General features: G+C 43.8%; 1 protein-coding gene across 5 annotated transcripts; it reads left to right on the top strand.

Annotated features, from left to right (window-relative positions):
• The first annotated feature begins 4,248 nt into the window (after nucleotides 1-4,248).
• mef2ca (myocyte enhancer factor 2ca) lies at nucleotides 4,249-21,245 on the top strand. 5 transcript variants are annotated; one of them, XM_049468782.1, is made up of 17 exons: nucleotides 4,249-5,086; nucleotides 5,156-5,197; nucleotides 5,342-5,415; nucleotides 5,572-5,613; nucleotides 5,691-5,810; nucleotides 5,884-5,967; nucleotides 6,114-6,679; nucleotides 7,421-7,624; nucleotides 14,942-15,082; nucleotides 15,428-15,572; nucleotides 15,771-15,842; nucleotides 16,077-16,094; nucleotides 16,683-16,730; nucleotides 17,166-17,338; nucleotides 18,198-18,327; nucleotides 18,785-18,920; nucleotides 19,374-21,245. In XM_049468782.1, exons 7-17 carry the CDS (start codon nucleotides 6,626-6,628, stop codon nucleotides 19,747-19,749), a joined length of 1,497 nt encoding a protein of 498 aa, XP_049324739.1. In that variant the 5' UTR covers nucleotides 4,249-5,086; nucleotides 5,156-5,197; nucleotides 5,342-5,415; nucleotides 5,572-5,613; nucleotides 5,691-5,810; nucleotides 5,884-5,967; nucleotides 6,114-6,625; the 3' UTR covers nucleotides 19,750-21,245. The 5 variants fall into 5 exon arrangements, with proteins under 5 accessions (XP_049324739.1, XP_049324740.1, XP_049324738.1 ...); XM_049468783.1 differs by lacking the exons at nucleotides 4,249-5,086; nucleotides 5,342-5,415; nucleotides 5,572-5,613; nucleotides 5,884-5,967 and having other exon boundaries at nucleotides 5,095-5,253; nucleotides 5,691-5,732; XM_049468781.1 differs by lacking the exons at nucleotides 4,249-5,086; nucleotides 5,342-5,415; nucleotides 5,572-5,613; nucleotides 5,691-5,810; nucleotides 5,884-5,967 and having other exon boundaries at nucleotides 5,095-5,316.
• The last annotated feature ends 772 nt before the right edge of the window (nucleotides 21,246-22,017 follow it).

Here is a 22,017-nt window from a genome sequence, read left to right as displayed (position 1 = left end):
AAATGTTCAGTGTTTATCAAAATTTCAAATCGTATTTTTTTTACTTTTAAACAAACAAGATTCAGTAAACAGTCTGATTTGATTATTTACTGTAACAGTAATAACATCCTCAAATCATAGTTTCGGTGCCTTTATTTATTTATTTATTTATTTATTTATCTATTTGTTTATTTAATATAAACTCTAAGCGCTCGCGCACACTAAGCGAACCCCCCCCTCCCCTCCCCCCCTCTGCTGTGATGTTCACGCGGAGAGTTGATCCACCCCCTCCACAACCAGAACACCACCAACCCACAGAGAGCGGAGTGATCAGAGAAGTGAGAGCGGATTGATCAGAGGAGTGATCAGAGTGAGAGCGGAGTGATCAAAGGAGTGAGAGCGGATTGATCAGAGGAGTGATCAGAGTGAGAGCGGAGTGATTAGAGGAGTGAGAGCGGAGTGTAGAGCACAGTTCCACACCGGGACCGATCCCGCAGGAGAACCCAGAACCCTCCGCAGGTTCGGTCAGAGAACCCTGGAGGCTCCGCGCGCTGCTGGACCGGTTCTGAGTTCCGCTCTGAAAAAACTTCGCGCGGATTTACCGAACATGTTAAACTGACCCGCCGAACCGACCAGAACCTTCAGCTGGACCTGAGAACTAAACCAGAAACCGGACCCATGACCTGCAGAGTGAGTACTGATTCACATATCGATCACTGATCAGACTCCAGTCTGATCAGAATAACACCGCAGCTCCAGTTCAGGTCCTGATTATTAAATAATCAAACAGCGGTTTATAATCAGAACCAGTGAATTCATACTGGAGTGATGTGTAAACTTAGAGCTGAGCTGGACTGGAGGACGATCACTGATCAATAATCCTCTATAGATTACTGGGGTCTGATATACCTAAATTATTAACAGTTAGAGTCAGTATTAGGTTCAGTTTAGAGTTCAGGATTAAAAGTAAGCGTGATGTAAACAGGTGATGTTCAGATCGGATCAGTTCTGTAGTGTGAATTATAAATATTTTTATAACATTATTTCAGTTGTAAAGCCAGTGGTTTTGGGGCTGAATAATAATCATTTCAGCATCATTCCTGCTGGCGGTAACAGGACTGAGTCATTAAAAATGTTGTTTAATAAAAATCACTTTTCACTTTTCAGCTCATCCCTAAAATCATTTTTTTTTTCCAAATACCGTGACGCACATCCTGCTCTACAAGTTTAGTTTATTTATTTAAAATAATTTTTATTCGTGTTGCTATTAAACGCCTATTAAACAGCTGCTCTTTATGAGATCTATTACTCAGTTCACACGTACAGGACCTTATAACAGATCTCAACAGGATCTGAACAAAAACCCAGTTCAGACTCCTGTATTTAGACTCCTGTACTCAGACTCCTGTACTCATATTTAAATGAATGGTTAATGTGTTTACATTATACATATTTAGGCTGGAGTTTAACCCCCAGATAGCTGAGCGGGTGAAACCGGACCCGGTTCTGGTTCTGGTTTAAGCTGATTTTGCCGGTTCTTCCGGTTCAGGTCTCAGAGTAAAATCACTGGAACCCTCTCAGATATTCCTCCTCAGACCTGATGAGTCTCAGTGTGCGGTGAGGAGCTCAGTGTTGGGGAGGAGGATCCGCACATAGAGCTGTTTGTGTGAGGAAGGATTGTGTTAATCAGCTCGCTCTGCTCACAGCGCCACTTAAACCCAGTATTTTTAGTGCCTCACGTGCTTGAGGTTTGGACTGAGATGGTCTCAGATCTGATCATGACTTTAAAGTGAATTAACGCTGTTTCTGAGATCCTGAGTTACAGAACATCCTGCAGGAATCAGAGCTGGAGGTTCCAGCTGGCAGCTGATGGTGGTCAGAGAGGTTCTGCCAGGGTCCCACACCAGACCGCCAGTCACTGCAGTCTGACCAGCAGATTTCACTGAACCATCTAAACTGTGAAATTAAAGATATGCATGATTCCTAACTTTATAAACGAGTCCTGTCTCCATAATTACCTTACTGAATTATTCTACAATATTCAGTCATTTCTGTTACTTATAGCAGATCAAAGGTTTCCAGACAGACCAGGACAAGGCAGAGGCGTCAACAGGATACGTAAACATCGTCTAAACCAAATTACATTCATATTTAATTGTTCTAAAAATTTACATCTACATTTATTAATTAATATTGATTATTTCTAATGCTTTTTGTTTTCAGAGCTCTCTAATAACCCTAACAGAGTCGGCTGTGAAGTAAAGCCACTGTAAAACCAGCAGTGAGTGAAGTTTATAGCAGTGATATGGTGATCAGTGCTGGAGGTCAGTGCTGGTGATCAGTTCTGGAGATCAGTGCTGGTGATCATGGCTTGTGATCAGTGCTGGAGATCAGTGCTGGTGATCAGTGCTGGTGATCAGTGCTGGTGATCATGGCTGGTGAACAGGACTGGTGATCAGTGCTGGAGATCAGTGCTGGTGATCAGTGCTGGTGATCAGGACTGGTGATCAGTGCTGGAGATCAGTGCTGGTGATCAGTGCTGGTGATCAGTGCTGGTGATCAGTGCTGGTGATCAGTGCTGGTGATCAGTTCTGGTGATCAGGACTGGTGATCAGTGCTGGTGATCAGTGCTGGTGATCAGTTCTGGTGATCAGGACTGGTGATCAGTGCTGGTGATCAGTGCTGGTGATCAGAAGCACCTTTTAGACCTTTTATTTTCATTTCCTCTATGATGTCACATCCTTCTACAAACATCTCTGCAAAGGTTTCCTGTCACTCTGTCCGCCTGTAAAAGGTGCCGCGTGCCGGGTGCTGAGTGTAAAGAGACACTTTCTTCTCTCAGACAGAGTGTGCCGGCTTTCAGCTCCAGGGTGTGTGGAGAGCGGGTTCCTGTTCAGGCTGGCAGATCTCCTCAGAGCTTCAGATGCTCTGAAAGCTGGTGATAATGAGGTCATACTCCTCGCTGCCGGAGGAGCCGGCAGACGTGAGCGAGTGATGCCCCGACCTGTCTCTGCAGCGTCAATCAAACCACACTCTGGTTATTATTATTATTATTATTATAGTTTCTATTCCTCAGAGCAGCATTATAACGAGGTACCGGTGAGATACTGGTGAGGTAATGAGGTAATGATGAGGTACTGGTAAGGTCAGTTCTGCCTCACTGAGATCAGTCTCAGGAACAGTGAAAACAGTGAGAGAAGAGTGGAGGAACAGTGAGAGAAGAGTGGAGGAACAGTGAGAGAAGAGTGGAGGAACAGTGAGAGAAGAGTGGAGGAACAGTGAGAGAAGAATGGAGGAACAGTGAGAGAAGAGTGGAGGAACAGTGAGTGAAGAGTGGAGGAACAGTGAGAGAAGAGTGGAGGAACAGTGAGAGAAGATTGGAGGAACAGTGAAAGAAGAGTGGAGGAACAGTGAGAGAAGATTGGAGGAACAGTGAGAGAAGAGTGGAGGAACAGTGAGAGAAGATTGGAGGAACAGTGAGAGAAGAGTGGAGGAACAGTGAGAGAAGAGTGGAGGAACAGTGAGAGAAGAATGGAGGAACAGTGAGAGAAGAGTGGAAGAACAGTGAGAGAAGAATGGAGGAACAGTGAGAGAAGAGTGGAGGAACAGTGTAAATGTGTGGAGTATCAGGGTGAGGGGGATCAGTCGTGTTGTGGAGCAGCTAAAGGAATGTTTTAAGTCCAGGTTTAATGGATTAAAGGTTCTGAGTTACGTAACAGACCGATGTTGTTGAAGCTCAGCAGTGTGTTAGTAATGGTTCAGTGCTACCAGTAATATATATATATATATATATATATATATACATACATACATATCATATATATTCATATTACATTACATTACATTACATTTGGCAGACGCTTTTGTCCAAAGCGACTTACAATATTGAAGTGCAAATAATAGAAGAGGTTAAGTACAAAAATAATAGAAGTTAAAAATAAAGCATCTATAGATAGGGCCTTAAGGGGGTCAGAGGGAAATAATGGGATAGAGGAGTAGAGAAGAGGAAGAAGGAGATGAGGTTAGAATTAGTTAGTTAGTTAGAGGTGTTAGGAGAGTAAGTGCTCTTTGAAGAGCTCTGTCTTCAGGAGTTTATTAAAGATAGTGAGAGATTCTCCTGATCTGGTAGTGGAAGGTAGTGTGTTAGAGGTGTTAGGAGAGTAAGTGCTCTTTGAAGAGCTCTGTCTTCAGGAGTTTATTAAAGATAGTGAGAGATTCTCCTGATCTGGTAGTAGAAGGTAGTTAGTTAGAGGTGTTAGGAGAGTAAGTGCTCTTTGAAGAGCTCTGTCTTCAGGAGTTTATTAAAGATAGTGAGAGATTCTCCTGATCTGGTAGTGGAAGGTAGTTTGTTCCACCATTGGGGAACTCTGTATGAGAACAGTCTGGATTGCTTTGTGTGAGTGTTTGTTTGGTAAAGCGAGGCGACGTTCATTGGAGGAGCGCAGCGGCCGGGAGGTAGCGTAAGCCTTCAGGAGTGAGTGCAGGTAGGAAGGAGCTGTTCTGTATCACCTTGTAGGCGATTGTAAGAGCTTTGAATTTGATGCGAGCAGCAACCGGTAGCCAGTGGAGCTCAATGAGCAGCGGGGTGACATGTGCCCGTTTTGGCTGGTTGAAGACCAGACGTGCTGCTGCATTCTGATATATCATATATATCACTGGGGAACATAAATAGGCCTAAATGATTTGTTTACGCTATAAATAGAAACTGCGGATAATTGTGTCACATGACTTCAGTCTAGATATTATTATAATAGTGCTGTATTGTCCTGCTTGTAGTTTTCGGCTCATGCTGATCCGGTTCTGCTGTATTTAAATTCTGTTTTATTTATTTACAGTTTTTTACAACAGAGCAGATTTACAGCGATACGGATCCAAGTGTCTCATGAGTAACAACACAGTTATTACTCAGTCAGAGAAGCCCCTCCCCCTCGGCTCGACCCGCTCAGTACAAACAATAACAGAACAGAGAGATAGTGAGGAGCTATAGCTAATGTAGGTGGGAAGGTAGAGTAGTGAGTGTGAGTAAGTGAGTGTGAGTAAGTAGGGAGTGAGTGTGAGTAAGTGAGTAGTGAGTGTGAGTAAGTAGGGAGTGAGTGTGAGTAAGTGAGTAGTGAGTGTGAGTAGTGAGTGTGAGTAAGTAGTGAGTGAGTGTGAGTAAGTGAGTGTGAGTAAGTAGGGAGTGAGTGTGAGTAAGTAGGGAGTGAGTGTGAGTAAGTAAGTAGTGAGTGTGAGTAAGTGAGTGTGAGTAAGTAAGGAGTGAGTGTGAGTAAGTAAGTAGTGAGTGTGAGTAAGTAGGGAGTGAGTGTGAGTAAGTAGGGAGTGAGTGTGAGTAAGTAAGTAGTGAGTGTGAGTAAGTGAGTAGTGAGTAAGTGAGTAGTGAGTGTGAGTAAGTAGGGAGTGAGTGTGAGTAAGTAAGTAGTGAGTGTGAGTAAGTGAGTAGTGAGTGTGAGTAAGTAGTGAGTGTGAGTAAGTGAGTGTGAGTAAGTAGGGAGTGAGTGTGAGTAAGTGAGTAGTGAGTGTGAGTAAGTGAGTGTGAGTAGTGAGTGTGAGTAAGTAGTGAGTGAGTGTGAGTAAGTGAGTGTGAGTAAGTAGGGAGTGAGTGTGAGTAAGTAGGGAGTGAGTGTGAGTAAGTAAGTAGTGAGTGTGAGTAAGTGAGTGTGAGTAAGTAAGGAGTGAGTGTGAGTAAGTAAGTAGTGAGTGTGAGTAAGTAGGGAGTGAGTGTGAGTAAGTAGGGAGTGAGTGTGAGTAAGTAAGTAGTGAGTGTGAGTAAGTGAGTAGTGAGTAAGTGAGTAGTGAGTGTGAGTAAGTAGGGAGTGAGTGTGAGTAAGTAAGTAGTGAGTGTGAGTAAGTGAGTAGTGAGTGTGAGTAAGTAGTGAGTGTGAGTAAGTGAGTGTGAGTAAGTAGGGAGTGAGTGTGAGTAAGTGAGTAGTGAGTGTGAGTAAGTAAGGAGTGAGTGTGAGTAAGTAAGGAGTAAGTGTGAGTTAGTGAGTGTGAGTAAGTAAGGAAGGAGTGAGTGTGAGTAAGTAAGTAGTGAGTGTGAGTAAGTAGGGAGTGAGTGTGAGTAAGTGAGTAGTGAGTAAGTAGGGAGTGAGTGTGAGTAAGTGAGTGTGAGTAAGTAGGGAGTGAGTAAGTAGGGAGTAAGTGTGAGTAAGTGAGTAGTGAGTGTGAGTAAGTGATTGTACCAAAACATGCAAAAGAGATAGAAAACAGAGGAAGGAAAGAAAAGGGGATTAGAATGGCTGTGGGTCAAGCCGGACTCTGGAGCACTGGAATCATAAATGCACACCTTCATGCAGTTGTAGAGGTTCCTAATGTTCCTCCTGTGATACTCCATCCCATAATAACTCCAAATCACACAGTTTCTGCAGATTGTGCTTTATTGTCCTGATTGAATAGAAAGCGGAGTGTTTAGATAAAATGTATAAATCACATTTTTCAGAGCTGTAATTTCTCTCTTTCTCTCTCTGCAGAAGCGAGTGGCGGAGTGTGTAAAGCTGAGAGGAGTGAGTTAGAGAGGGAAGAGTGAGCGGAGGAGTGAGAGAGAGAGGGAAGAGTGAGCAGAGGAGTGAAAGAGAGAAGAACGAGAGAAGAGTGAGAGAAGAGAAAGAAACACTGCTGGAACTGGAAGGACTATCGAATCAGAACCATGGGGAGGAAAAAAATTCAGATTGCTCGAATTATGGACGAACGCAACAGACAGGTAAGACCAGCGCAGGTGTGCGGAGATACGGGTTTACGCTTCTAACCCTCAACACCACTCAACCCAACACCCCTCAACCCAACACCCATCAACCCAACATCCCTCAACCCAACACCACTCAACCCAACACCCCTCAACCCAACACCACTCAACCCAACACCCCTCAACCCAACACCCATCAACCCAACACCCCTCAACCCAACACCCCTCAATCCAACACCCATCAACCCAACCCCCTTCAACCCAACACCACTCAACCCAACACCCCTCAACCCAACACCCATCAACCCAACACCCTTCAACCCAACACCCCTCAATCCAACACCCATCAACCCAACCCCCCTCAACCCAACACCACTCAACCCAACACCCCTCAACCCAACAGCCCTCAACCCAACACCCTTCAACCCAACACCCCTCAATCCAACACCCCTCAACCCAACACCCCTCAACCCAACACCACTCAATCCAACACCCCTCAATCCAACACCCCTCAACCCAAAACCACTCAATCCAACACCCCTCAATTCAGAACTTTTCCTTCATCTGTCATTTGTTTTGTTCACTTCATCACTTCCAGAAACTGTGCAGGATTTGATATGATTGGGTAGTTATCGATATGCAGGAGAATCCCGCAGGTTTGGAAAAGGGGGGGGGGTGTCTGACTGTAAATGATTTAAATAGTGGAGACATGATGTGAAATAATGTAAAAAACTCAGAATGATCCTCTGTGTTCCTCAGGTTACGTTCACAAAGAGGAAGTTTGGGCTGATGAAGAAAGCATACGAGCTGAGTGTTCTTTGTGATTGTGAGATCGCCCTCATCATCTTCAACAGCACCAACAAGCTGTTCCAGTACGCCAGCACCGACATGGACAAAGTTCTGCTGAAATACACCGAGTACAACGAGCCCCACGAGAGCCGGACCAACTCCGACATTGTAGAGGTGGGTTCTGTTTTTAATGTTAATTATCTGATAGTGTTGTTGTTGTTATTAGTGTTGGTGTTGGTATTGGTGTTGGTCTTGGCGTTAGTGTTGGTATTGGTATTGGTGTTGGTATTGGTATTGGTATTGGTATTGGTATTGGCGTTAGTGTTAGTGTTGGTGTTTGCTGTGTCTGTTATGAACCTGATGGGCGTTGGCGTAATGTGGACTCTGGAACTGAAGGCCGGCACATGGCAGGCTGGCGTGTGATTCAGGCTCAGGGCGAGTTTAAGGAGTCTTTATCGGATTCCGCCGCCACGGCGTTACGCAACAGCTTTAAAAGGACGATGCAGGTTCCGGGGTGGGAGCCAGGTGGTCTGTAAGGAGATCATCAGCGCCACCTCCTGCAACATGTGAGCAGAAGGTCAAAGGTCAGGTGTTGTTCTCAGGCAGAGGTCACCTGTTAATGCTGACCTGTAGCCAAACTGCTGCAATCAGCACTGGGAGAACTGATCCAGAACACAGACCAGCTGGAAGAACAGATTGTAATTCAGGGCCATGATGATCCCAGTGGGAGTGTTGGGAAAATCAGAGGTAACTGGCCGTGTCCCAGTGATAAGTTTCACCTGCAAATCTAGTTAGTAACACTTTCACTATCAGGTGTGATTGGGTCACAAAACAGCAGCACGGCCTCATGCTGTACCAGCGCCAGCCTGCCACCAGCCCACCACCAGCCCCAGTACCAGCGCCAGCCTGCCACCAGCCCACCTCCAGCCCCAGTACCAGCGCCAGCCTGCCACTAGCCCGCCAGCCCACCACCAGCCCACCACCAGCCCCAGTACCAGCACCAGCCTGCCACTAGCCCACCACCAGCCCCAGTACCAGCGCCAGCCTGCCACTAGCCCACCACCAGCCCCAGTACCAGCGCCAGCCTGCCACTAGCCCACCACCAGCCCCAGTGCCAGCGCCAGCCTGCCACCAGCCACCAGCCAAGCCCTCGACACATCCCGGACCAGAGCCAGCCTAATCCTATTACCCTAATCAGCATAATCCATAACACTGCTTTAACCTTTACAACTGACTGCATCCACAACCCCAACACACCCCCAACACAACCACACCCCAACACAACCTCACCCCCAACACAACCATACCCCCAACACATCCACACCCCCAACACAACCATACCCCCAACACATCCACACCCCCAACACAACCTCACCCCAACACACCCCTAACACAACCTCACCCCCAACACAACCACACCCCCAACACACCCCCAACACCCCCAACGCAACCTCACCCCAACACAACCTCACCCCCAACACAACCATACCCCCAACACAACCATACCCCCAACACACCCCTTACACAACCTCACCCCCAACACAACCACACCCCCAACACAACCTCACCCCCAACACAACCACACCCCCAACACAACCACACCCCTAACACAACCTCACCCCCAACACAACCTCACCCCCAACACAACCACACCCCCAACACAACCTCACCCCCAACACAACCACACCCCCAACACATCCACACCCCTAACACAACCTCACCCCCAACACAACCTCACCCCAACACACCCCTTACACAACCTCACCCCCAACACAACCACACCCCCAACACAATCTCACCCCCAACACAACCACACCCCCAACACAACCACACCCCTAACACAACCTCACCCCCAACACAACCTCACCCCCAACACAACCACACCCCCAACACAACCTCACCCCCAACACAACCACACCCCCAACACACCCCTAACACAACCTCACCCCCAACACAACCACACCCCCAAAACAACCTCACCCCAACACACCCCTAACACAACCTCACCCCCAACACAACCACACTGTCACTGTACACGCCCCTCACCAGTACAGGGGTTTATCTGTAGTCTTCCTTCATGTTCTTCAGTTCCTGATTGATGTTCTGGAAGCGTTTCAGGAACTTTCGCCTGAAACTGTTTTCCTCTCCTTTAATTACCATCATTTATCCTCATGTAGCAGCGCATTCCTCCACTGTTTTCTCTCCTGATTCAGGTGTAGATAGATAGATAGATAGATAGATAGATAGATAGATAGACAGATAGATAGATAGATAGATAGATAGATAGATAGATAGATACTTTATTGATCCAGAGGGGAAATTCTAGACATCCAGCAGCAGGTATAATACACAAAGTTACAAAATAAAATATATAAAAGATAAAAAGATACATATAAATACAATCAAATAAAATAATAAAATAAAATAAAAAATCAGATAGAAAATAGAATGTACAGTGTAAAAGTACAGTCTTTAGTGTGTGTTATGTAAAATGGAGGTAGTTCAGTTGAACAATAGGCAGTGTGTATTATGTGACCAGTGTGTGTTATAAACAGTGTCTGTCTGTCTGTCTGTCTGTCTGTCTGTCTGTCTGCACAATTAAGCTGGGCTTTGATGTTGGTTGAAAAGCTGATCATCTATAAATCATCCAGATCTACTGTATGTTTTATTGGATTCTGGTCATGTTGGTCTGCTTGTCATTAATCTGGTTTATACTGGTTGTGCTGGTTGTGATTCTGAATAGTAAACAGAATGAATCTTTTGTTTAAAATATTAATAAATATTAATTGTATATTGTTCTGTTCTTGAAGCAGCAGTTCTGCAGTAATAACAGTGAGAAAATAAAGATACTGTAGGAGAGTCTCACAAAACAACCAGAGCTTCAGAGAGAGTTGCTCCTCCTGTTTTACAGAGTGGGCGGAGTTTTGGGGGGGAGGGGCTAGTGCAGGTTTAAAATGTGTTGTATTTTGTGCTCTTGGACCAGAATCCAGATTTATTTATAAACGGAAGATTTCTACATTCCTCTACAAACCACACCCCTCCCCCGGCCCGGCTCCACCCACAACATCCTCAGTCCGAGTGAAGACTCCTGCTTATCCAGCCAAGCTCCTCCCCTCCCTCTGCTCCTCCTCCCTCCATACCGTCATCCATCCCCATTAAATTCCTGAAAGCTGTAGTTTTCTAAAAATAGAGAACAGCACAGCTAAGAATAGCAGCACCAGAACAAACGTTCACCAGCAGCTCATCAGAACCTCCACCCACCACCTCCACCCGCCGCTCAGCTCCTCACACTCAGCTCACACTCAGCTCCTCACACTCAGCTCCTCACACTCAGCTCCTCACACTCAGCTCACACTCAGCTCCTCACACTCAGCTCCTCACACTCAGCTCACACTCAGCTCCTCACACTCAGCTCCTCACACTCAGCTCACACTCAGCTCCTCACACTCAGCTCCTCACACTCAGCTCACACTCAGCTCCTCACACTCAGCTCCTCACACTCAGCTCACACTCAGCTCCTCACACTCAGCTCCTCACACTCAGCTCCTCACACTCAGCTCCTCACACTCAGCTCCTCACACTCAGCTCACACTCAGCTCCTCACACTCAGCTCCTCACACTCAGCTCCTCACACTCAGCTCCTCACACTCAGCTCCTCACACTCAGCTCACACTCAGCTCCTCACACTCAGCTCCTCACACTCAGCTCCTCACACTCAACTCCTCACACTCAGCTCCTCACACTCAGCTCCTCACACTCAGCTCCTCACACTCAACTCCTCACACTCAGCTCACACTCAACTCCTCACACTCAGCTCCTCACACTCAGCTCCTCACACTCAACTCCTCACACTCAGCTCACACTCAGCTCCTCACACTCAGCTCCTCACACTCAGCTCACACTCAACTCCTCACACTCAGCTCCTCACACTCAGCTCTTTTTGTTTAGTTTAAAACCCACCCCATGTTTAACAGCAGAGAAAAAATTATATATTTTTTAGCTTGAAATTTAATGACTTTTCCTATTGTATTATTTGATATGCTGGAGAAACGTATGGACTGATACTTATCACTTACCATTTACTCTTTCGACTTTCCACTTTTTCCTTCCTTTTTATTATAGCCTTTTTTAATTCCAGTTATTCTTATTTACAGAAAAAAACATGATGGATTGTAAATCCCCTGTTTTAAGTTCTGTGCTTCTGATTGGTGCAGATTTCCGGTTCAGTCCATAAAGCCGAGTCCTAGTCTGATTCAGAAGAGTTCGGCTGTTGCTGGAGGACAGTGAACCGCAGTGTGTTCAGACAGACTGGATCAAAATGAAGGAATATGAATATCTGTGCTGTTCCTCGTCTCTGAGGAGGATGTGGAGATATAGAACTATATAGAGATATAGATGCAGGAGGTGCAGTTTCACATCAAACATCTAATGAGCCCATAAATCCCCCGGGATCAGGACAGATAGCGTCTTACTCTCTTTAGGTTTGGTGATCCTGGTTCCTGGTGGAGGTGTCAGGTGGTGTGTTTTGGCTGGACTGGGGGTTTGTGGGCGAAGTCGGGGAGGTTCCTCTGAGATCCTGATGTAGCCGCTGGGTTGCGGTTGCGAGGCGGAGGCTGTAATTCAGTATTTTTGGAGTGGAATGAACTTCTCCAACACCCTGCGAGATGCCCAGCTGCTGTGGTTTGGCCTGACGGGTTGGGCCATATGGAAGTCATGTGACTCCCGGCAGAATAAGGGCCTCCATGTCTGACTGAGTGGATCTGAATTATAATAATAATCACTTTAACTGATTAATAATATTTTCAGTTAACTCAGAAATACATACAGTGATACATCTGCCTCTTCAAGACAGTGTTTAAGCTGTAAGTTAACTTACAGTTCTCTGCTGCTGGAAGCGGCTTCATGTTGGTTAATCAGTTAATCTGTTACTGGGCAGATTGAAGTCTGTACTGGTCTCCAGCTCCCGTTCCGGGTCTAAAATCTGGAGCTTGAATCCAATTTCCAGTCCTGGATTTTGTCCTGGAATGAATGTGGTTCACACCAACCAATAAATATGAAGGACTGGATTCTGGAATAAGATGTTTAATGATTTTAGTTATAATGAACTGAATTAACTGTACAAATCTCACCTGTCACTCTTCTACCACACACACACTCACACACACACTCTCACACTCAGTGTGTCATTACAGAGGATTGTGTGTGTGTGTGTGGAGGTTACGGTGGTATGTAGGACACCGTGTCTGTGGGTCGACTGGGAGAAGATACTGGGCTGGTTTAATGAGATCGATCCTCTGCAGAGTTTAAACCAGTCGAGCAGGAAGACGCCTGTCTCTCTCTCTCAGTACAGACAGACTCTTCAGTAAACTCCAGTCTGATGATGTTATCAGATTTACCCATAGAAGCTAATGAATGCTGCACTGACTTATGGGATATCATATATATATATATATATAATCACCATAATCACTGTAATCACATCATCACTATAATCACCATAACCACTGTAATCACATCATCACTATAACCACCATAATCACTGTAATCACATCATCACTATAATCACCATAATCACTGTAATCACATCATCACTATAATCACCATAATCACTGTAATCACATCATCACTATAATCACCATAATCACTGTAATCACATCATCACTATAACCACTATAATCACTGTAATCACATCATCACTATAACCACCATAATCACTGTAATCACATCATCACTATAACCACCATAATCACTGTAATCACATCATCACTATAACCACTATAATCACTGTAATCACATCATCACTATAACCACCATAATCACTGTAATCACATCATCACTATAACCACCATAATCACTGTAATCACATCATCACTATAACCACTATAATCACTGTAATCACATCATCACTATAACCACCATAATCACTGTAATCACATCATCACTATAATCACCATAATCACTGTAATCACCTCATCACTATAACCACTATAATCGCCTTAATCACTGTAATCACATCATCACTATAACTACTATAATCACCATAATCACTGTAATCACATCATCACTATAATCACCATAATCACTGTAATCACATCATCACTATAATCACCATAATCACCATAATCACTGTAATCACATCATCACTATAATCACTGTAATCACATCATCACTATAATCACCATAATCACTGTAATCACATCATCACTATAACCACCATAATCACTGTAATCACATCATCACTATAATCACCATAATCACTGTAATCACATCATCACTATAACCACCATAATCACTGTAATCACATCATCACTATAATCACCATAATCACCATAATCACTGTAATCACATCATCACTATAATCACTGTAATCACATCATCACTATAACCACCATAATCACTGTAATCACATCATCACTATAATCACTATAATCACCATAATCACTGTAATCACATCATCACTATAACCACTATAATCATGTTTAGTAGCGTTGGGGGTGGGCTGTTATTAGTAGATGAGACGGCTGAGCTGATGCTGGAAGTGTTGGAGCTGTATGTGTGTGTGCGTGTAGTGTGTGTGTAGTGTGTGTGTGAGTATAGTGTGTGTGTGTGTGTAGTGTGTGTGAGTGTAGTGTGTATAGTGTGTGTGTGTGTGTAGTGTGTGTGAGTGTAGTGTGTATAGTGTGTGTGTGTGTGTGTGTGTGTGTTGTGAGTGTTTCTAAATGTGTGTGTGTGTGTGTGTGTGTGTTAGTATAGTGTGTGTGTTTGTGTGTGTGTGTGTGTGTGTGTGTGTGTGTGTGTATAGTGTGTGTTGGGGGGTGTTGGGACACTGGGTGGCATCAGGGGGCAGAAATAGCCTTGTACGGGCATCTCCGGGGTCGGTGTCTGTGATTGGCTGCTGATGATCCGCCCCTCCCCTCAGTGCTGGGCAGACAGGTGCAAAGCCCCGACAGGTGGGCAATGACACCCCCCCACACACACACACACCCCCCGCCCGGCAGTGGAATACTGTCTACATGCCTGCAGAGAGACCTGGCAACCCGCTAAACCCCGCCGCATACCTCACCATCATCTGACTCTTCAGGCCCCGCCCCCAGAACAACCGCACGAGACCCACTGCTCCCCCTGGTGGAGGCCTGACTCTCTCTCACCTACAGGCAGCAGTTTTTAAGCTGTGCGCTGCTGCCCCCCAGTGGTCTGCAGTGATTCTCAATTTTTCTGTTTTGCAAATTCAAGATGTATAAAAGACGAATATGATTTAAAAACTCATCAGTTCTGTGAGGTTCAGTAACTGAAGTGATGCTTCTCTTTGACTGATTTTAGAACTTTGAGAAAGATTAATAAAATTATTTTATATCAGTGTTTTAAAGCTGTTTGTGTTTTATCAGATTGTGGTGTTTTTAATGATTATTAATTGTGATTTTATATCAGTGTATTCATTAATGATTATTAATTATGATTAATTATGATTAATTATGATTTTATTTCCTGCAGACGCTGAGGAAGAAGGGTCTGAATGGATGCGACAGTCCTGATATCGATGGCGATGATTCGGGTCACAGTCCAGAGTCCGAAGACAAATACCGTAAAATTAATGAAGATATTGATCTGATGATCAGCCGGCAGAGACTGTGTGTAAGTGTGATTTTACACAGTTTTTACTGCTGAATATGAATATGATAAGAATATGCTGTACACTCACATCCCAAAAGTCACGGGACAGGATCTCAGTGTAAATGCGCATGAATTTCAGGCTTATGCTGTTTATCGTATTGTTATTGATATTTTTGTTATTGTTAAAATTAATTTTTTGATCTGGATTATTTGCGTTTGATCAGCGTCTGATGTGATTTTATTTTTGGATTGATTGATTGATTGATTGATTGATTGATTAGTTCTAATAATTCTGAGGAAGATCGACTCATTTTAATTTTCTTTAAATCAGATCTTTTTCTTTTTCTTTTCTCTTTTCTGAACCAGCAGACGATCCCGCCCTCCAGTTACGACATGTCCCTCCCCCTGCCGGTCACCAACCCCACCGGCCTGATCTACGGCCACCCGCCACCCAACCTGCTGCCACTCGCCCCTCCGACCCCCCACCGACCCCCCAGTGCCGGCAACACAGGTACTGACTCTAACACAGGTACTGCCACTAACACAGGTACTGACTCTAATACAGGTACTGACTCTAATACAGGTACTGATTCTAACACAGGTACTGACTCTAACACAGGTACTGCCACTAACACAGGTACTGACTCTAACACAGGTACTGCCACTAACACAGGTACTGACTCTAATACAGGTACTGACTCTAACACAGGTACTGCCACTAACACAGGTACTGACTCTAATACAGGTACTGATTCTAACACAGGTACTGACTCTAACACAGGTACTGACTCTAACACAGGTACTGCCACTAACACAGGTACTGCCACTAACACAGGTACTGACTCTAATACAGGTACTGATTCTAACACAGGTACTGACTCTAACACAGATACTGACTCTAACACAGGTACTGCCACTAACACAGGTACTGACTCTAATACAGGTACTGCCACTAACATAGGTACTGCCACTAACACAGGTACTGACTCTAATACAGGTACTGATTCTAACACAGGTACTGCCACTAACACAGGTACTGCCACTAACACAGGTACTGACTCTAACACAGGTACTGCCACTAACACAGGTACTGACTCTAACACAGGTACTGCCACTAACACAGGTACTGACTCTAATACAGGTACTGATTCTAACACAGGTACTGACTCTAACACAGGTACTGCCACTAACACAGGTACTGCCACTAACACAGGTACTGACTCTAACAGAGGTACTGATTCTAACACAGGTACTGACTCTAACACAGGTACTGCCACTAACACAGGTACTGCCACTAACACAGGTACTGACTCTAACACAGGTACTGCCACTAACACAGGTACTGACTCTAACACAGGTACTGCCACTAACACAGGTACTGCCACTAACACAGGTACTGACTCTAACACAGGTACTGCCACTAACACAGGTACTGCCACTAACACAGGTACTGACTCTAACACAGGTACTGCCACTAACACAGGTACTGACTCTAACACAGGTACTGCCACTAACACAGCTACTGTTTGGGGTAGTATGGGGTAACCGGGTGGGTAGTGTGGGGTAACTGGGCTCGGTGAGGTAATAGCTGAGTGTTAATATCTGCTGTGTTTGATCTCAGGTGGGCTGATGGGTCCGGACCTGTCCGGCAGTCTGGGCGGAGTCGCCGGTAAGAGCGATGTACTTCCTGTGTGTTTGATGTTTCAGTAAAGAGGCGGAGTTTATTTAAGCTTTAGCTCCTCCCACTCCCAGAAATATATATGTAATCTTACAGCAGGATTTACAGCATGCTTCTGCCACCATTATACAAGTTTATGTTTATGAACTTTATTTTTATCAGTGTAAAATTCAGAATTTCTCATTGTGGTGCATCTTCTGATTTTGTACCTTTTAATTTTGTTTACCTACATTAATAATTATAAAGGCTATTAGTATTAAGTCTATTTTTGGATGTTTACACGATGTATAGAAACAGCTTGTGTTTCAAATAAAACAAACAAAAAAACATATATAAAATGCCACCAAACCTTCAGCTCTGTGTATAAGTAACTGTTATAAGCGCCCCTAGTGGTGCTGATACTGACCGCTGCTCTCCTGCCTGTAGGAAACGGGTACGGGAGCCTCCGTAACTCCCCTGGTCTGCTGGTTTCTCCAGGGGGAATCAGCAAGAGCCTGCAGGCCAAGTCCCCGCCCCCCATATCCAGTATGAATATGAGTAACCGCAAACCAGACCTCCGCGTTCTGATTCCCACCGGATCCAAAAACAACATGCCTTCTGTAAGTTACTTATACTACTCTCAATATAGTCTATTATTATTATTATTATTATTATTACTGAAAGATAATGTTTTTAAACTGCTGTAATTAGATAAGTTAGATTGGGTTTATCTATGATTGTGATTAAAAAACAGATCCTATTTTGCTATTAATGAATTCAAAAACAAGACCATTATAATCAGTAATTTTTTTATAATGATTAATAACAGTAAATCCTGTGATAATTAATGATCATAACTGTGATTTTAATTGCTGCAGTCAGAGGATGTTGATCTGCTGCTGGTAAGTTTCAGAATTCTGTGTTTTACTGAAACAATTAGACAAACAGTAAATGTTCTGAAACGGTTCTGATAAAAGAGACGATGAAGATGATAGGGATGATGGAGATGATGGAGATGATAGGGATGATGGAGTTGATAGAGATAGAGATGATGGAGATGATAGGGATGATGGAGATGATGGAGATGATAGGGATGATGGAGATGATAGGGATGATGGAGTTGATGGAGATGATAGGGATGATGGAGTTGATGGAGATAGAGATGATGGAGATGATAGGGATGATGGAGTTGATGGAGATGATAGGGATGATGGAGTTGATAGAGATAGAGATGATGGAGATGATAGGGATGATGGAGATGATGGAGATGATAGGGATGATGGAGTTGATGGAGATGATAGGGATGATGGAGTTGATAGAGATAGAGATGATGGAGATGATGGAGATGATAGGGATGATGGAGTTGATAGAGATAGAGATGATGGAGATGATGATGTAACAGTTGAGTGTAAGGCTGGTCTGTTATCAGTGTTCGTGGCGTATTGGAGCTCAGTACTGATCTTCTCTCTTTTTCCACAGAACCAGAGAATTAACAACTCCCAGTCTGCCCAGTCTCTAACCACTCCAGTAGTGTCTGTGGCCACGCCTACTCTACCTGGGCAAGGTATGGGAGGATACCCATCAGCCATTTCTGCTTCGTATGGTACAGGTGAGGATAACAGATCATTTGTTCTTAATAACCAGGAAAGTAATTTTTACTAATTTCTGCTTCTGATTATCTTCTCTGTTTATAATACAGCTAAATTAATTTAGCAAGCAAGCCCAAAAATAACCCTTTTATATAAAAATACATTTTTTTTATTTTTAATGCTGCACAACTGCTTTTTGTGCCCTCTGGTGTTGCAGCACCAAAATATAACGTAAATGAGTCACTGTTTGCTATAGAATTATTCTGTACTTATTGGCGGTTTGGATTCTGTATATTTGGAACTAATTAGCACCCAAACCTCTGATGAACCTGATGAATTTGTTTATTTGTGCTTATTCTGTTAAATATCAGTAAACATATTTAGAAATGGATTAAGTAGTATTGATCATTAGCTGTATTATTTATACAGAATAATTGAGCTGAAGATAATATTTAATAAATGAGTCTCTGTGTGCAGAATATTCTCTGAGTGGGGGGGATCTGACCTCGCTGTCGGGTTTTAACGGCGCCGCCTCGCTTCACCTGGGCTCCATGACGGGGTGGCAGCAGCAGCACCTGCAGAACATGCAGCACCCGGCACTCGGGCACCTGGGGTGAGCTTTACATACTGCCTGTAGTCCTGCCACCAACTACTATCCCGCTGCCCTGTAGCACACCGGGTTCAAACCGGGATCAAACCTGGTTCTACAGATTTGTAAATTCTAATTAACACTTTTTTATACACATAAATTGTGCTGATAATGGTTCTTTAAAGTCTGCAGAACTACAGTGCTTTCTGAATGTCTTTCTTGCTGATTTAACTTACAAACCATTCGATCAGTTAGAATAACTTTACATGTCAGTATTTAAAGTTAAGGAAAAGAACAATTTAGAGAAACAACCCGAGAGCGAAACACAGAACAGAAAGTTCTTTCATTAACAAAAGGGATTTTTATACAAATTTATATCAGGACTAATAACATGTTTGTAAGATGTTATTATTAGAATGTGGAGTCTTTAAATATAAATATAAATGTGTGTAATCTGTTTTGCTCTCCTTCCTTTAGGAACTGTTCCAGCTCTCAGTTGTGCGCGAGCTCCAGCCTCTCACTGCCCGCCGGCCAGAGTCTGAACATCAAGTCCGAGCCGGTGTCTCCTCCCCGAGACCGGACCGGGACCGGAGGCTACGGCCAGCAGACCAACCCCCCTCCCCCGCAGCAGCAGCCTTCCCTGGCGGCCCAGCAGCCCCTGCTGCGGCAGGACTCGGGCCGGTCCCCCGTCGACAGTCTGAGCAGCTGCGGAAGTTCTTACGACGGAAGCGACCGCGACGATCACCGCGCCGACTTCCACTCTCCGCTCGGACTGCTGCGCGCGCCGTCGCACGAGGAGCGCGAGAGCCCGTCTGTCAAACGCGTGCGACTGACGGAGGGCTGGGCCTCGTGATCGCGCACTGCTGCCTTCAACCACCGGCTACACTCTCAAAAAACGAGAACACGGAGCAGTTCTGCAGAACCGTAAAGAACCCTGCGGGTTCCCTAAAGATCTGTTCTAGAGTTTTACCTCATAATAAAATAAACAGCCGCTTTTATAGAACCTAATTAGAGACTATCACTAACTCATCCTGTACACGGCAATAATCACCTCTAGATTATTAGCTTAGTTTAGCTTAGCTACCAAAATACCAAATTAGTGCCCATTCTATCAGTATAACATTTATCCATCTTAACTTCAAGTTTTCAGTTGCAGTTTTTAATCCCCAGTCTTCACCATTGATTATTGGCAAAGTAATTGGACAGCTACAGGAGCACAATAAAAAAACATTGTTGAAACGAGGAAAACAGCGATATTCTGTTTATTAGGAAAATATTTAAATAATCACTCAAAACTGTATCTTTAGAGAACCAGACAGGTGGTTCTGTGGCTCTGATTAACTCTGTGTCTGTGGAAGTGTGGTGGTGGTGCCACCCCTCAGGGAGGGCTTTTCTATATTTTTAGTATTATTTTCTCCTTATTTGAGTGTGAGTGCTGCATTAAGTATTATGTGATTTATGAGAAGCAGGAAGGCATTTGAAGTGGGGCGGGGCGGGTGGGCAGGGTTTGGGGGAGACTCTGAGGGGCGGGGCATGCGTTGCTTGTGCCGTGTGTGGGGAATTATTATAAGTATATATATATTTATATATAAATATACACACACAGTGTGTACACCTGTGTGTTTATGTAAGTATGTAATGAGCATACAGGAATGAAGAGGTGAATAATCCAAACCTGAGTAATAAAAATCCATCCCAGAATTTCGAGCTTTACTCTCCGGACTGGATTACCTCTAGAACTCTTCTGGTACTCCTGTTTAATAAAAACTACTTTTAGTTCAGTTTATCAATATATAAATATACATAATTAATGTATTAATGCACGCAGGGCTGAGACCGGGCCCGGCAACCCGCAGAACAGCGCTCTCTAATGGCCAGAATATCTTATTACAGGTTCCGTTGTGTTGCAGGTTCAACCTATTTATGTAAATAGTGGGCCGAGGGTCTGAGGTAAATAACTTGCCAGGATTTGCAGAATTATTTACATCACAGACAGACAGACAGACCAGATGAATTAAATACATATTCAGGACCTCACTCTACTTTGGGTTTTTAGTAATATTTTAAAAAGATTGCTTATTATATTAAACTATTGTAAATGTTGTTGATATTTTGATCAAAGGGCCGCAATAAGATCTGAGCTACTCTGAGATACTCTGAGTTATGTACTGCCTCTCCCCGGTGGAAAAGATGTACAATACATTTTACTTATATTTTCATAAAAATGCAGAGCATTTGTTGCGACCTGTTGAACGCTGTTGATTCGAATTGTAATGTTACGCTTTACTGATGTTGAACAAAGAGGTAAAGCAACATTAGCTCCCATAATAAAGCCATATAAACCTTTTATCTCTGGACTTTTTCTTTTCTTTGTTTGTGTTTCATTCTTTTTTACATGTGTATGCAGAAATAATTCTGTTTTTTTATTTATTTGTATTATTTTCCACTCATACTGTAGATAAATATTAAACACATCAGAACTATGACAAAAACATGGAATTATATTTAGGACATCAATGAGAAAATCTATATCAGACATAATGGTCAAATACATTTTCCATTTGTTTCCAAATTTGAGTAGCTACGCGACTAAATGTGACGTCATTCGTAGATCGGTTCAAAATATACACTGTTAAACAAATAAAAACTGTTTAACAAACTGTTAAAGTTTAAAATAAACTTAAAATAAACAAACTGTACAAAGTGGAACATGATTGGATGGCCAGTTCAACAATAAAGCAATATGTTTATCTGAAGTTGATTTTGGGTTAATTGTAAAGCAGTAAAATACCCAGCATGCCTTTAATGACGAGCGCGTGTGTATAGTGGATGTGGAGCACATACACACACACACTTCGATTCCATACACCCCACGTGCTGCTCCTCCACTGTCCTGATCGTCTCTGAAGGTGATGCTTAAGTTCCTCTCGCGCGCTGATTCACCGCAAGAACTACAAGAGGGATTTTATGGATGTGCTCAACAATTGATCAATAATCGAATGATTATTATCCACTTTTGGTGGACAATTCCTGACCTAAAATCTTCACACCAGCAGCGGGGTCAATAACTCTTTCAATACCTGATCCGGTAAGTGTCTAAGAACTGACAATCCGAATTAAA

The sequence above is a fragment of the Astyanax mexicanus genome, chromosome 20 (genome assembly GCF_023375975.1).
Source record: "Astyanax mexicanus isolate ESR-SI-001 chromosome 20, AstMex3_surface, whole genome shotgun sequence".
Classification (NCBI taxonomy): Eukaryota; Metazoa; Chordata; class Actinopteri; order Characiformes; family Acestrorhamphidae; genus Astyanax; species Astyanax mexicanus.
The sequence above is the reverse complement of the archived record's forward strand: the minus strand, read 5'-3'. Positions and strand labels throughout refer to the sequence as shown.

Coding starts and splice junctions, on each gene's coding strand:
- mef2ca (XM_049468782.1), top strand. CDS start 6,626: ATGGGGAGGAAAAAAATTCAGATTGCTCGAATTATGGACGAACGCAAC. Junction 15,083..15,427: donor TCAGCCGGCAGAGACTGTGT/GTAAGTGTGATT, acceptor TTTCTGAACCAG/CAGACGATCCCGCCCTCCAG. Junction 17,339..18,197: donor CCAAAAACAACATGCCTTCT/GTAAGTTACTTA, acceptor CTTTTTCCACAG/AACCAGAGAATTAACAACTC.